This window comes from Sphaerodactylus townsendi, linkage group LG09, assembly GCF_021028975.2.
Source record: "Sphaerodactylus townsendi isolate TG3544 linkage group LG09, MPM_Stown_v2.3, whole genome shotgun sequence".
Classification (NCBI taxonomy): Eukaryota; Metazoa; Chordata; class Lepidosauria; order Squamata; family Sphaerodactylidae; genus Sphaerodactylus; species Sphaerodactylus townsendi.
Window position 1 is genome coordinate 19,777,597 of NC_059433.1, and position 16,803 is coordinate 19,794,399.

Below are 16,803 nucleotides of genomic sequence, written 5' to 3' on the forward strand. Positions count from 1 at the left end.
CCTGGTGGGAAAAAAAATCATTGTTTGGTCACGGTGTGGGAGGGTGGCCGCCCATGGGGGGGGGGGGATTCAAACTCAGGTTTTGCCCAGGGCTCCAGTTTGCCTAGGTACGCCACTGCCTTGGAGTGTGGTGGAGTCTCCTTCTTTGGAGGTTTTTAAACAGATGCTGGATGGCCATCTGTCAGGGGTGCTTTGTCTGTTCCTGCATGGCAGGGGGTTGGACCTGATGGCCCTTGGGGTCTCTCTCTCTCTCTCTTTTATGTCAAGACTTGTACTAGAGGTGTTCAGTCACAACCCCATCATCTGCACTAGATACCACAATGAACTCTTGTTGGGTGATCTCAGGACAATCTGGAACACACAAAACCTTGAAAACAGTTACTCAACTTAATGTATTGTCGAAGGCTTTCACGGCCGGAATCACTTGGGTGCAGTGTGGTTTCCGGGCTGTATGGCTGTGTTCTAGCAGCATTCTCTCCTGACGTTTCACCTGCATCTGTGGCTGGCATGATCCTCGCTGAAGATGCCAGCCACAGATGCAGGCGAAACGTCAGGAGAGAATGCTGCTAGAATACGGCCATACAGCCCGGAAACCACACAGCACCCAAGTTACTCAACTGTGAAGGACCAAATTTAAATCCAAAGATGATACTTATATCATTACGTTGTCTCTTTCTGTTGTAATGGGACACTTACAGTGTAATCCTTTGCAAATTTACTTCAGTCTAAGCCCATTGAAATAAATGGAGTTCGACTCGAGTAACTCCCTTTAGGACTGCACTGTTGGACTACACTCTTATGCAGCATAGCTTCAGTCTAAGCACAGTGAATTCAGCTCAGAGTATTTCACTGTCAGACCTTCATTAGCTCATATTCAACTATGGGCTAAGAGTTGGTTGAAAATAAAAGCAAATCACCTGTTCTGTGCTCATTAAGCATAATGACGTGTCCCAACAATAGCAGACTTGATAGGAGCTTAGAAATTGGAGCATCTATTGCTGTGGGGGAACAGATGCTACTATGAAGTCATACGGTGAGACATATCACTGTGCATAAAATAAAGTGCAAGTTTCATGTACATGCAACTTGGTGGCATGCAAAGGATGGGAGGGAGGGCCCCCGGCATCTGGACATGGCCCACCCACCCTAGCGGAGGGAGGGGTAGCATGCAAGGGAAGGGGAGGGAGTGGAGGGAGGGGTGGCATGCAAGGGGAGTAGGGGAGGGGAGGGAGTGAGGGGTGGCATGCAAGGGATGGGAGGGACCAGATTGTTTTTATTTATTTATTTGTTAGATTTGTAGGCCGCCTCACCCCCAAAGGGGGTGCAATTAACACAGGTCCATATGCATGCAAGTAACTGCCAGAGGAACAAAGGATAGTTGCTTATAGTAATTGCTGTCTTGACAAAGGGGGGATATGATTGAAGTCTATAAAATTATGCATGGGGTAGAAAATGTTGACAGAGAGAAATTTTTCTCTCTTTCTCACAATACTAGAACCAGGGGGCATTCATTGAAAATGCTGGGGGGGGAGGAATAAGGACTAATAAAGGGAAACACTTCTTCACGCAACGTGTGATTGGTGTTTGGAATATGCTGCCACAGGAGGTGGTGATGGCCACTAACCTGGATAGCTTTAAAAAGGGCTTTGGACAGACTTATGGGAGGAGAGTTCTATCTATGGCTATTACCAATCTTGATCCCTCCTTGATCTCTGGATTGCAAAGGCCTTAGCAAGACCAGGGTGCTCAGGAGCAGCAGCAGCAGAAGGCCATTGCTTTCACATCCTGCATGTGAGCTCCCAAAGGCACCTGGTGGGCCACTGCGAGTAGCAGAATGCTGGACTAGATGGACTTTGGTCTGATCCAGCAGGCTAGTTCTTATGTTCTTATGTTCTTATGTTCTTATGTTCTTATGACTTCAACTGACTTATGCTTTCAGGTAAGGAATCTAAAGACATTTTGAAGTAACGTATAAGCAGCCAATGCAGATACGTACGCCTGCTCAGATTTGAATCAAGCTAATCCATGCTGCAATGAAACACAAGAACAACTCTCCTTCTATGCTTTCCAGGGACATCTGATGGCTGACTTACTTTTGGAAACAAGATATTCAACTAGACAGAACCTTGTCCTGATTGTCTGAGACATTTCTTGTGATTTGTTCTATTAGACCAAAGACACAGCCTTCCCTCTGCCAAGTAACAGAGAGCTCTTCAGAGACTTGTTTGTGGAGGCCCCAGAAGTGGGTGTGGTATAGCACGGTTAGGGTGATGAGAATGCATATGAAAGGGGATATGGAAAATACTTATAAGAGAGAATGAAAAACATGGGCTACGCTATAAACCCAAGACTGTCCACTTTTCTACATCAATAAAAACTTAATCTTTTTGTACCTGCCATCTTGAGGGTATAGCACTGAGGTCTGAAATCCTAAGCATGCTTATTGGGGCGTTTTCTTCATACATGGTCAGCTGCTATTGTGAAGAGACTATGAACCAGTACGTTTTAAATCTCGCTTCAACTGGTTCACAAAACCATTGTGGATATGGTAAGGGGTTAGGACAGTGATGGCGAACCTTTTTGAGACCGAGTGCCCAAATTGCAATCCAACCCCCACTTATTTATCACAAAGTGCCAACCCAGCAATTTAACCTGAATGCTGAGGTTTCAGTTTTAAAAAAACTGGTTGGCTCCTTCTTGCTCCGCCCCACCCGCTTGAGCAGGGGCTAGCCTGCTCTAGCCCCCAGCAAGTCCCAAGCGCACCGCTTTTGCCTCTCTAGCATCTCTGCCTCCTCTGCGTCCCCCCCCCCCCGGCAGCAGCCACCCGGAGCACAGGCACCAGACCCACCAGCCAAATCCTTCCTGCTCACCGCGGTGCGCACACATTGTGCTTAGTGGCCCAGGTCAGTCTAGATGTGTGTGGGGTGTGTGTGTGTGATTTTCCACCCCCCACATGATGAACTCTGTGTGCGCGTGCCCACAGAGAGGGCTCCGAGTGCCACCTCTGGCACCCGTGCCATAGGTTCGCCCTCACTGGGTTAGGATATAGAATTGGAGAGTCACCACTAAGTTTATTGTGCATCCTTGGCAAATCACCAATTCTCAGCCTAATTTACCTCACAGCGGTGTAAAATTAGACAAGCCTGCCTCCCCTGGGTGGGTTTCCTTAAAATCAGTTCCCACCCAAGAAGAAAATGTCACACCTTGAAGAAAAAACAGCCTGAGGTATGCCTTCCAACTAGTTATGTTTCTAGTGAGCCATTCAGAAAAACAACTACCTCAACATCCTTGTTTTCTACTAAGGCAGGACAATCACTAGAATTCACCCCATGAGAAGGCTTTAAACTCTGTCCAAAGCTGGGGAGGGGCTGAATCCACTCATAAGAGCAGCACACCACCACATCACCAGATTCATCCTCCCCCGGGCACTTACCCCGACGGAAGGGCAATTCCACCAGCATGCAGCTGCTGCTGCTGCCCCCACCAGTGCTGGAACATGGCTCTGGTCACTGTGTTGGCATTCCAAGGTCCCTGCTGTCGCCATAGTGGAGGTGGGCCAGGGCATGACCAGGGAAGAAAGTCAGCTCCCTCCCGGTCTTTGCTGGCATTACACTGGCTGGCCACACTCTTGACTTAAGCCACACTTTGGGACGGCGTAAGTTCATGGTGGACCATAGAGGCTTCTCGGTGGCAGTGAGACTTTTTGAGCCTCCCCAACCACTGGGAAGCTTCTTTAGGAGTGGTGGCTGAGCTCCAGTAGTAGAGATACAAGGGGATGGGGGGGCGCGCTGTGCACCGGGCACATGCCTGAGGGGGGGAATCACCCCCAGGCCCCTCCCCCTTACCCTCGCCCCTTGTGGCACCCCCCATGGTGCCCCCTTGCTGCGCCCCCCATTCCCCTTCCCACACTTACCTTAGTTCCTTTCCTTTTCCTAGAACTTTTTCAAGCTGAAAAAAAGGCCTATTCACAGTTCAGGCTAAAAACAGCTTGAGGAACTACAGTTCCCAGGAGACCTTGGGGCTCACAAGGTCTCCTGGGAAGTATAGTTCCCATCAGGCCATTTTTAAGCCTGAACTGTGAATAGGCCTTTTTTTCAGCCTGAAAAAGTTCTAGGAAAAGAAAAGGAACCAAGATAAGTGTGGGAAGGGGGGGGGGGCGCTGCAGGAGGGCGGGGCATCGGGGGCGGAAAATATAGACTGCGCACCGGGCACAGTTTGGCCCAGCTACGCCTCTGCCAGGCTCTACCGTAGACAGATGCCCAGCTCTTGGATAGGGCTGCCGGTGCAACTACGGCACATGTGTAGAGAAAACACTGAGTAATCTATATACCAAATAGTCTCCTTTTGGTATTTATAAGGCCCCTCCATCCAATCTAGACCTTTTGAAATCTGTCCAGCAGCCAGATGTGCTTTACCATGATGCTTCATGTTGCACTGCAGAAGAAGAGGAAGAAGAGTTTGGATTTATACCCTGCCTTTCTCTCCTATACGGAGTCTCAAGGCAGCTTACAAACTCCTTTTCCATTTCTCTCTCCTCACAACAGATACCTCATGAGATTGGGGGGGGGGGGCTGCGTGATCTCTAAGAGAACTGTGACTAGTCAAGGCCAACCATCAGGCTTCAAGTGGAAGAGCAGGGAAACATTTCCAGTTCACCAGATTAGAGTTTCCCACTCATGTGGAGGAATGGGGAAATAAAACCTGGTTCTCCAGATTAGAGTCCACTGCTCCTAACCGCTAAACCAAGGTGGCAGAAACTCATCAGATTAAGGACTCCACAAATCTGATCCAATCACACTGTCATCATCGTCTTCATTCCCAGAAGCAACAATAAATGCATACGGCAAAACAAAATGAACACGATAACAGCTACAGTAGCATCTTCCTAATCATTATGCCTAGTCCATTAAAAATAAGTGAACCTGCGAAATGAAATGAAGTGCAATTTGTACACAGTGGAAATGATTCCACATAAGTTGCTGTAGAGGTAAGTGGATTCAAGTCAAATAGTTTTCAAAGAAGGAAATTGGTACTGAAAGTATGATAGATTATCATGTACCTACAGTTATTATCTCAGAAACAGACAGAATGGTCTCATTTGGATGGTCTGAAATGTTCATAGCTGTGCTTTTTCAAAAGTTAAGATTTCACTGAATATTTATGCAGGGAAATGAGATGAAAATAATAAGAATGGCATCATCACCATTACAAGCTGCAGTTCATGACAGGGTAGAACAGTATTTCCCAAACTCCTAGCGAATGAGGTTCATTTTTAATTCATTAAAATGAGGGGCATGCTTCACTCTTAGATCTGAAATGGGTTACTTTTACAATATTTAACTGTAATATCTATTACCCAGAGGTGGGATCCAGCAGGTTCTCACCAGTTCCTGAGAGTAGGTTACTAATTATTTGTGTGTGCCGAGAGGGGGTTACTAATTGGGTCTGCTTTTCCGTTAATAATTCCATTAGGTCCAAAAATCATAAAGTCCTGTTGTTTCCTATGTGGCTGGTTAGCGAAGGTAGAAAATGGGATAATTCTCCCTGTTGGGCTGTTTTAAAAACATGTTTTAGAAATATGGTAAAGTTCCTTGTTTAAGGAAAGTCTCCTTCTTTTGATTTCTAGAAACAAAATTAAGTATTTGAAAGTATTAAGTATTTGACAGGCAGTCAATTAGTTGTTTCTGTTGGCAGTAGACAATAGGACTATATAGGGCTATAATGAGTTTAAATTATGGACAGAAAGATACCAGCTGGAAATTAGGAACTTTTTTTTTACAGTAAGAGTTTTTTACAGTAACAGAGAAGTTATTAATGCCCCACCCCTGGAATGCCCGGCCATGCCCCCTTGTGCCCTGCCCAGCCCCATTGACGTTACGCCACTGTTTAAATCCCACCAACAAGGGAACCTGTTACTAAAATTTTTGGATCCCACCACTGCTATTACCCTTTAAAGAATTTACCCCTGAGTAGTTTATTGTGTAGCTTACAATTGCTCTGCTAATTGTATCTAAGCAGCACATGGCAGAATAAATTTTCCCCAGCAAATGTTGATTGGAAGGAGGCAAGGCCAGAGCAGTGACTCATACAGAGATGCATCCAGAGGCCTCCTTTGTGGCTGGAGACATCAGATTCATAAAGGACTTGAATCTTCTTTTTTTTAAATTCCCCTTCAGCACACTAGGAATTTTCTCAGAGTATTCAGTTCTGCAATTAATGGAATAGAAAAACGCAACACAAAAATGCCCCAGTACCTTTCTAGCCTCTGCATAGTCATGGCCAGTGTCTTATTCAATTCCTCAATCATGCGACATCCTGAAGGGTGAATAGGTAATGTGTTGGATCCGGAAGGCAGGTGCGGGCTGTGGCCGCCATACTGATGCTGGTGCGCTACAAACTGGGATGGCAGGACCGTGTGGTGATGTGGAGCCAGTGGTTGCTGGGAACCCTTCTGAGAGGAATAGGGTGAGTGAGAGAGGTCTGGTCCCCCTAAAGGCATGCAAATCATGACTTTCTTTGGAGGTAGCGGAGGCGACAGTTTCATGGGCATACAAGGCAGTTTCACAGGAGCGCCCGGATCTAAAATAGAAAAGTTGGAGAAATTCAGACATATGCCCTTAGCACTAGGTCACACGCATATACAAGCTCCTTTCCCCTCATGGCATTTTCTCACAAGCTGCAGTCTGAATGAGAGCATGACAATAGCATGGACCAGTGATTCCCAACCAGGGTTCCGTGGTATGCTGAGGTACCATGAGCACGTCCCAGGGGTACCGTGACAATGCTACTGCCCCCCCTCCCGCTGGAATCAAATGGATTTTGAAGGGGAGGGTTGGAAGCCTCATGGGCTCCCTTTAAACAACATTGAAAAACAGTATTGTTTTATTTGCCTAAATTTGGTGTGGATTGGGGGGGGGTAGATTTAAAGAGAGCTCTCCCTTTAAATCCCCCCAATCCATGCCGAATTTAGGCAGACAAACAACGAGAGCTGCTTCCCCTCCCCTCCCCCTGCTTGCCACTCCCCCACCTACAGGCCAAAAACGGAAAAAATCCTTTAAAAAATGCAAAAAAAAAAAATCAAATGAACCTCAAGGGTACCCTGAGATATGAAGAGCGAGGTCAAGGGTACCACAGCGTCGAAAAGGTTGGGAAACACTGGCATGGACCATAGTTGTGTCTGAAGAAGGAATGTGATCATCAGTTCTGATAAAGATCACATGGAAGCCATGTGACTCAATAAAGACAGGTAAGTTCCATTTCTGGCTGATCTCCTGCCATCATGTACTACGAACACCAATACATGAAACGTACACATTCACAATATCACAGCTGTGTTAAACTCTTCTTCTTTGAAAAGCTGTGCTAAACGCTACGTTTACAAATGGCAAGGGTGCAGTCTAGGTTCCCTATCATCTTTGCTCCCTTCTCCAAACCAGTTTTTGAGAAATCCAAGCATCCTGTCGATGTCTCTCTTGTGGCCCCTCTACACAGGCCAATAAATACGAGTGAAGGATGCTAAAAAAACCTATTGGGGGGGGGGGAACTTCACACAGATCCCACCTCCAAAATGAGTCTGCCCCATGTTATTTCCCCCAAACCGGGTTTTTTTTAAATCGCTAAACAAGCAATCCTTTTAGAAAATTCCGGATTGCCGCCACTTGCAAGCAAATGCCCAGTAGAAGGTGCTTTATTTGCCTCCGTTTTCCTTTTCTTTAATTTCATGACTTGCTTCTGCGTAGCTACGCAGGTGGAGATGGTCGTATCCTGGGACATTGATATGGCTCTCTCTGTGTGTGTGTGTGGGGGTGTGTGTGTCATTCATGCCTGCCTGTGTAGCTACGCATATGTGGGAAGTAATTTTTAAAAAAGAGACGCGTCTCTGTGTGAAGGCGAGACAGCAACCCAAATTGGTTCTGTGGGCTCCAATCGCTGCCTGCACAGATGGAAGCATGTAAAAACAGGAAAACAGGTTCTTTTATCCCCACTGCAACCCATTCTACATTTGCTGTACAGAAGGGGCCTGTGTCAGTCAAGTAAGTGGGGACATCAGTTGGTTTAAAGCAGGGGCTGATGGGATTTGTAGTTCATGAACATCTGGAGAGCCGCAGGTTGCAGACCCTTGGTTTAAAGGGTCCATGGGATATGGGAGACAGTGCTGGGCTGGCATCAGGGAGGCTTGGCTTTTTATCTCTGCTCAGTCATGAAGCCTGTTGGGTAACCGTGGGCATATCCTTATCTCTCAGCTTAACCTATTTCCCAATGTTACTGTCTCAGGATAACACAATTAATGCTATCTGCCCTGGGTACCTTAGAGAGAATGTGGACAGATAGTTAGCGAAACAAATAAAACTGGTAGAAGCATAGAGGGTCCTGTTTTACTTAGTTTAGTGCTGATCCAGGGCATTTTTCTACAGATAGGAGACAACCCCACGGCTGTGAGAATTCAATCTCAAATTCTCCATGATGGAGACTCAGTACATTGCAGACAAGCTACTAGGATAGCAGACTGAAAACGTTTTTCTTTCCAGAGGTAGAAGACCTTTGTTTGGTAGAGGAATGCTCTAGGTTACTTCTCTGTACTAGAGTTGCGTGGGGAGGTATCTGGGGGCGTTTCCCCACTTACCTTTGCTGCCCTTTGCTGCGCGCTACTCTCAGCACGCGGCATCTCTGGCGCATGCCCGGGCGTCCCCACGACACTGCGCTCTGCGCGGGGTCATCAAAAGGCGCCGTTTCGAGGAGCGCCAGGGATGCCGCGCGCTGAGGGGGCGCGAGAGCAGCAGCATCGGGGCGGCTGTGTTGTCGCCGCCCCTGTAGTGGGGAGTGCTGGGGGACCCCGCGCTACTTGAGGAGAGTAGTGCGGGGCTTAAGGTAAGTGGGGAGAGTGGGAAAAGGTAGCACAAAGGGTGATTGAAAGGTAAAGATGGACAGGACGACTTGGTTTTTATACTACCCCACTTTTCTCTACCGTAAGAAGCCTCAAAGTGGCTTACAGTCACGAAGTGGCTTACAATCACAATCCTTCTCCCCACAACAGGCACTTTATGGAGTAGGTGGGGCTGAGAGAGTTCTGAAAGAACTGTGACTGATCCAAGGTCACCCAGCAGGCTTCTTTCGGAAGAGTGGGGAAAACAAACCAGGTCCACCAGATTGGAGTCTGCCGCTCTTAACCACTACACCGCACAGGTGCACAAATGTGTTGCCGTGGCCCAGTGAAGTCAAACAAGCTGCTTAGGAGAGAACACAATTTTTAAATGGTGTTATTTTAACTCGTCAGAAATTGTAAAGTTGTAAGGGCTGTTATTATCTTGCTAAGTTAATCTTAAACAATTTATATGCCATTAAAGGTATTCGAAATCGAATCGAGAGAACACATTCCCTAGAAAATCAACAACTGCAATTAAAGGATGGAAAGAGAGGGGAAATAAGATTTGCTCAAAGTTCCATAACAAGGTTTTCAGTGTCGATCTAACAGGCAACCAGGATTTGGTTCTTTGGAAGAACTCTTGAATTTTATTTTTCATGTGCAGCCATCCATTAACTGGAACGTGACCCTAGGAGACTTGGAATCATTACAGATCATCCAGTGCTCTTGGGGAAACTAATCTTGCACTAATCTTGCCCTGATTAGCCTTGCCCTAATCAACAAGAGCACAGCTTCTCTAGAGCCATTCCACGGATTCAAAGCAATGAGTTGGATTTCACAGATCTGTTCGAAGCAGACTCCACCAGGGCAAGAATTTACCATGCAGACGTCACAGTTGTCATTTTTATCTGTCTTTTACCAGGTTCTAAATGGATTTTCCATGCTGCTTCAAATGACAGAAGCAAATGCTGTGCTTTTTATACACATATATGCGCACCACCTGAACATATTTTAGCTATTTCCTACCTTTAAAAACATTAAAACATACTACAAGATTTGCAGTATCAACATGTCATCAACATATCTTAACACGGCCCCGTCTGTGGATATTTAAATCCAGAGATTGGTGCCATGAATAGAAAAGACCGATCATTTTACACATTTCAGAAAAGTTTTAGATTTGCAGAAAAATCTAAAATGTAAAAAAAGGGGTAAAACACCTTGAAAACAATAGCAGCAGCTTTTAAGAAAGAAGGTCACAGTCGCCATTATGGGGTTTTTTACACAATCACAACAATATTGCCACCTTTCAAATGTTCACTTTTGTCAGTAAAAGACAAGGGGAGGGTCCTTTCCAGGGCTATTATTCCTCCAAGTCCACTCTCCATCCCCACCCCCCCTGTCACTCTGGTGGAAGGTTCCAGCGCCAAACACAGAGCAACTTGTTACCAGCTACTCACCAAGTAGTGGCTACCAGACAATTTGATGCCATACAGCTTAGCTGAGCCCAGCACAGACCTCCATACAACTTGGCCAGGCTTGGCAGTAGTTACCATGCAACCCATCTGAATGATTTGCTGCCACATGACTTTGTGCAACTTGGGCAGATATTACTCAGCAAGAAGCTGCCGGGTTGCGGGCGGGGAGGAACGGACAGCCACTCACTGTCACTTAGCATAATCCAAATCATAGGGTTGTTGTGATGATAAACTGGAGGAGGGGAGAATGATACGAGCTGTTTTAGATCCCTACTGGGGAGAAGGGTGGTATCAATGAAGTACATAATAATAAATAAAGTTAAACCGCGGGGGCTGATAAAAGGAAGATTGATTAGGGAACTGGAAGAAGAAAAGGAATCATGGAAAGGGAAGAAGATATGGGGACTATCAGAAGGAAAGAGGAAATTATGTGGGAAACGGAGTACAGGGGAAAATGAAGTGAACTCCACACATTTGCAGGTTCCATGCTGGCAGTGCTTTATTTCTAAAGCCTGATAGCTTAATGCAGTGTTTCCCAACCTTTTCAACGTTGCGGTACCCTTGACCTCGCTCTTCATATCTCAGGGTACCCTTGAGGTCCATTTGATTTTTTAAAGGATTTTTTCCGTTTTTGGCCTGTAGGAGAGTGGCTAGCAGGGGGAGGGGAGGGGAAGCAGTGTTGACAGTCTCGTTGTTTGTCTGCCTAAATTCGATATGGATTGAGGGGATTTAAAGGGAGAGCTCTCTTTAAATCTACCCCACCCCCAATCCACACCAAATTTAGGCAAATAATACTGTTTTTCAATGTTGTTTAAAGGGAGCCCATGAGGCTTCCAACCCCCCTTCAAAATCCATTTTGTTTGGGGGGGGGGCAGGCGGTAGCATTGTCATGGTACCCCTGGGACGTGCTCATGGTACCCCAGCGTACCACGGAACCCTGGTTGGGAATCACTGGCTTAATGAGTAGAGAAATTCACTAAAATTACTAAACGACACTGCTGTAGCTCCAGTAGGTAATCTAGTCTTGGGTCTGGATGGGTTGAAAAAGACTGTTCTAGAAGACACTTGTGTAGAATAGATTGCTGGCCCAGTTATACTCACTTATGGCAGCTCTGCTAGTATTATCCAAAAAACCTAGATTACCAAATGTAGCAGTTTCTTCTGAATATTGTTTACTGAAATAGGATAAATCAAATAAACATGAGCATTTGAGGTTCAGATTTATGTGTATCGTTGAAGGCTTTCATGGCCAGAAACAACTGGCTGTTGTGGATTTTCCTTGCCATGTGGCTATGTTTGGGTCGTTTTAGCTTCTAACATGGAAACAGGTGTTTCTCTCCATGGTCACACGTTTCTCTCTATGCCACGGAGAGGAATACATCTCATTGTGACATGTCTCGGAAGATGTTAGCCATGGATGTTTTACACAGTTTACCGTGACAAACCTCTGAAGATGCCAGCCACAGATGCAGGTGAAACGCAAGGAGTCAAAGCCACCAGACTACAGCCAAACAGCCTGGAAAACCCACACAGCCAGATTATCTAAATGCTTCACCATGCACCCAAGTCCCAAATTGCCATCATGACTACCTCATCAAGATCTGTTGCAAGGTCATGATGCATGGGAAAAGCCCTCAGATCATGTCGGCTTGGACATGATGAAATTAATTTCTTGATTTTTTTTAAAAAAAAATCACCACAGAATTGAAGCGCTCATGTAAACTAGCCAGTGGTCCTTTCCACGCAGACAGTTCAGAATGTTTTGGGACAGGAAATAAAATACTTCCTCCAAGGAACTGTGCCTTTTTAAACCCTGAAACGTTTTATTTGCAGCCTCAAAACGTTTTTTAAAAGGCTTCATTTGCGTGCTTTCCCTTCGAGACGCCATTTTGTGAGTTCACTGCTTGCCTGCAGAAGACCCTCGCCCTGTTTATGAAGCATTTCGGAATGTTTTTGAGATTTTTTGGAGCTTAACCTTCACAGCACCGACTACAGAAGACTCAGGGAATTGCAGCATGAACCTGCAAAGCATGAAACGCTGGATCAGTGATGGCGAACCTATGGCACGGGTGCCAGAGGTGGCACTTGGAGGCCTCTCTGTGGGCAGGCGCACACAGAGTTCATCATGTGGGGGGCGGAAAATCACCCCCCAACACACACACACACACATATCTAGGCTGGCCTGGGCCACTGAGCACAACGTGCGCGCACCGCAGTGAGCAGGGAGGACTCGGCTGGCGGGCCTGGTGCCTGTGCTCCGGGTGGCTGTTGACAGGGGTGGGGGAGCACAGAGGAGGCAGAGATGCTAGAGAGGCACAGAGCAGTGTGCATGGGACTTGCTGGAGGCTAGAGCAGGCTGGCCCCTGCTCAAGCAGGTGGGGCAGAGGAAGAGGGAGCCAACCGGTTTTTTCTCAACTAAAACCTCAGCATTCAGGTTAAATTGCCGGGTTGGCACTTTGCAATAAATAAGTGGGGTTTGGGTTTGCAATTTGGGCACTCGGTCTCAAAAAGGTTCGCCATAACTGCACTGGATTGACCACACACTGGGGATAAAAACAGAAAAACAGAAAATGGTGGCCAGGAATTGTTTCATAGCTGTGAGTGCAAACAAAATGGGTGGGTGGGTGGGTGGGGCATGAAAATGTATTAGGATATTGTTGAGGAAAAGCTCCATAACTCTATTTAGACTGGAACTTTCGATGAGTCTTGCACGTATCCCAGTCAATCCCCACAAGGTTGACAAGTATCAACATTCCTAAAGCTGTATACATTCTGCACAAAACTCACTTTGAATCTGATCTTGCCATGGGCTGAGACATCCAGTAGTGTAGTCTATTTTTGCACTGGAACCTATTTAAAAACACACGCACACACACACACATTTAAAAATTAGATGAAATCTCAGAAGAATTCCCAGCTGAAACACTTTCTATGAACATGTCCGTTTTATTGTTGCCTCCACAAACCAAATAATTATCCACCTTCACTCTCCATTAGTCACGCCCAGAGTGTCTTAATAAGGCTCTTTGCAAAACTACTCAGTAGAAAAACGAAATCCAAACCAGGCGCTGAAACCGTATTGAAAACCTAAACACTTTGATTTTGATTGTGAGAATTCTCATTATATGAATTCCTTCAGACGGGACCCAAGAATGCCTCTGGAGAAATTAGTAATGCAATAAGGTTAATTTACTTCCAGCCTTGGAAGGATGATTCATTACAGTCAATTGCTCATTTCCAGAAACTATGCAAAATTGACCTCCCCCCACCCCCGAGGGCAATATAAAACATCTTAGAAATATGTCTCTTGATGCTTATATCCCAATTCTATGAATGTCTCCTTAGAAATTTTTTATTTCACTGGGGACAAACTGCGTGTTACAGTGGAACCCTATGTAACCTTAGCATAATCATGGATCTCCAACACTGTTGATCCTGTGGTCATTTTTTTAACTCTGAGAGAGAAAAGTGGACACTCCAAGTGGGCTTGGGGAGGGGGAGGAAGGAGAGCCCCAATAATAATAATAATAATCCAAGGGGAAGGGGAGGGGAGGAGGCGGCAAAGGGAGAGGGGGAGGGGGAGAAAAAGCGCCCGGCAACTTGCCGGAGGAAATTGACTGTCGCTGAGCCAGGGAGAGGGAGCCACGCGCTGCCGCCCCTTGGTTTCCAGTGGGGCTTTTGTGTGCGAGGTGGGCGGGTGGGGTGCGGGTTTGTGTGTGTGTGTGTGTGGAGAGAAAGCCGTGGGCAAAGGCTTTCTCTGTGTGTGTGACAGAGGGCAAAGGATGCGAGAATCCCGCTGCTTTCAGCCCAAACAGAAAAAAATTGTCCTGGTCAAAAATCAGCCTCAATTCCTTCATAGACTCTTTTTTTCTTAAAAAAAAAATTAGTCGTCCCTGGCAGGACTAAAACTAGCAACCTTTCACGGTGCATCAACAAGCAGACAGAATGCTGCATTAGCTAGTTAAGCTACGGAAACTAATGGCAGATATGGCTAAATACTAGGCTTTCAGTGAGTGCTCCCTTGCATTGCTATGTAATTGTCAAATACACGTTGATCTCTGTTCCCCGAAATTAAAAAAAGGCTGTGCGCTTGCGCACAGCCCGCTGCTTCCTTATTGGGCAAAGGACTTCACATCACTGCCAGGGGTGGGAAACTCAAATCCGGAGTCCCCCCCCGGGCTTCTCCACTGCCCTGCGCTCCACCCGGGGTTTTTTCAAAAGGTGCTGAGGGGGTGGGAGAGCAGTGGATTCGCAGCCGCTTCGTTGTCACCGCTGCTGTAGTGGGGAGTGTGGCTGGACCCCGTGTTACTTGCCGCGAGTAAAGCGTGTCAAAGGGTGAGTGGGGAAAGGACCATGGATATCTATTAGTGAGGTAAACAGCATGTGTGTAGCCATGATGTAGACTGGAGGTGCAATGCTTTAAGCCCTGCTAACCGAAGCCAGCTAGACCCCCCATACTTTTGGTATTTCAGTAGAGGAAACACGTATTTAAAGGAAGAACAAAATAGAAACCTTCCTTAACTTATGTAAACAGGACTTTGAAGTTCCCAGAAATCTCCATAAAGATGCAGAAGTGGAAGATCACTGTGTAAGGAAGTGTAGACAAAGTGTCTTCTTGGTGTGAAAGAGAGCACTGAGACAACAGGACAGGCCATAAATGAAGCTGAAACTCATTCAGTCAGGGACTAGCACTGTTCCCTATTACTTCAGGGTATGTTTGTTCTAGGACTCATAAAATCCTCCAGCAACCCTGGAACAAAATACCAAATAATGCAGAGCACGTCACCTCAGACAGAAGAATGGTGGGACAAAAACCCATGGAAGGTTGAGGACCAAAAAGATCTCTACAATGGGACAGGTTGAGCAACAGACCAAATGAGTGCTGGAGGAGAAAAATTAAGAATAAGGACAGTAACGAGCTCTTTCCTAGGAAAAAATCACATCCCAAACAGAAAGCTACAAGTACAGAAGCAATTGCTGTAGCTGAAACAAGCACAAATACCAACGAATGGCCCAGTGGATCAGAGTGAGATTTAAACCGGGTTCAGTAGACATTTTCCTTCTTTACGCACTATTGAGAACTGAAGTTCCACGAGGCCAGGAATCTTTCAGAGAGCCTTCGCACAACTCCCAGCATGCTCTGAGACAAGGCATGGCTAGTAATTAAGCTAGGGGTACGGTAGGCGTCCACCCACACAGTTGTCAACAGCTGCATACCAACCCATTTTGCTTGGTTCTCAGGTCCAGATCTAAGGCCAAGCTGCTGGGGCCAGGAGTACAGGAGACGACAACAGGCACGGCCTATTCTCATAGCTGCCTCCTAGGCCAGTGATGGCGAACCTTTTCGAGACCGAGTGCCCAAATTGCAACCCAATACCCACTTATTTATGGCAAAGTGCCAACATGGCAATTTAACCTGAATACTGAGGTCTTCGTTTAGAAAAACCGGTTGGCTCTGAGGTGTGCGTTACTCGGGAGTAAGCTTGGTGGTAATTGGTGGCTTTGCTTTGAAGCAACCGTGCAACTCTTCCAACGGGTGAATCACGACCCTAGGAGGGTTTACTCAGAAGCAAGCCCCATTGCCAGCAACCGAGCTTACTCCCAGGTGAAGGATCGCGCTTTAGTTCTTCACATAAAAATCAGTGGGGTTTAACAGCGCTTTACAGGGTTCCCTACACTGCTTCCCCAAAACTAGGTCTTAGGTTTAATGCTAATAATCGAGCCCAGCGGCCCAGGTCAGCCTAGATGTGGGGGGGGGGGGGCACTCTGTTTGCGCGTGCCCACAGAGAGGGCTCTGAGTGCCACCTCTGGCACCCGTGCCATAGGTTCGCCACCACTGTCCTAGGCCTAGACAGCAACCAGCAGAGTCCAAAGCAAATCCGTGAGTTGCTGTCAACACTGCTAGAGCCTGGCTTGCTCCAAGCTTGTCCAGCCAAGTACAAACCTCATCTTCACGCTCCCCCATTTTATGTGCTAGCACATCTACATCTTCACAGGTAGATGTTGCATTTTGGGAGGCACTCAGGTAAAAAAGGTTGTCTACTCACACAATAAAAATTTGCAGGGTAGACACAGGCAATACATTTTTTGTTGTTGTAGATTGGTCCAAGGAGTCTATTCTATGTTGTGCATATCGTGTTTGCAAATCAGAGACTAGCATTGTTACCAGGAGGAGAATTTATTTTTCTGTACTTCACCTTTTTAGATATAGCCATTGATTCCTCTTATTCTCTTTTAAAAAAGGGATTTCCCTTCCATTTCCCTTTGAAGAGAAATCAATGCACTGATTTGCAAATGAGGCCCCTGTGGTTGTTTTCTATTGCCTACCACAGGATGGGGCTGTAATAGGAATGTTTGGGAAGACACTGCCTGCCTCTGAGCATGTACAGAGCGAAATCGTGAAATTTGGCAAAACCTTTCTTCCTGCCCCTCCTCTCCTTGCATTTCTTTTTGATCAAAATG

At 46.4% G+C, this 16,803-nt stretch overlaps 1 protein-coding gene across 1 annotated transcript in view; it reads right to left on the minus strand.

The window, feature by feature from the left end:
* Positions 1-16,803, minus strand: part of PHACTR1 (phosphatase and actin regulator 1) — a 177,505-nt gene that overhangs the window by 32,350 nt on the left and 128,352 nt on the right. The window contains exons 6-7 of the mRNA XM_048508514.1: positions 13,129-13,191; positions 6,255-6,579 (exon numbers count right to left, since the gene is read on the minus strand). Coding sequence (XP_048364471.1) covers positions 6,255-6,579; positions 13,129-13,191 — 388 coding nt within the window. The remainder of the gene's footprint in view (positions 1-6,254; positions 6,580-13,128; positions 13,192-16,803) is intronic.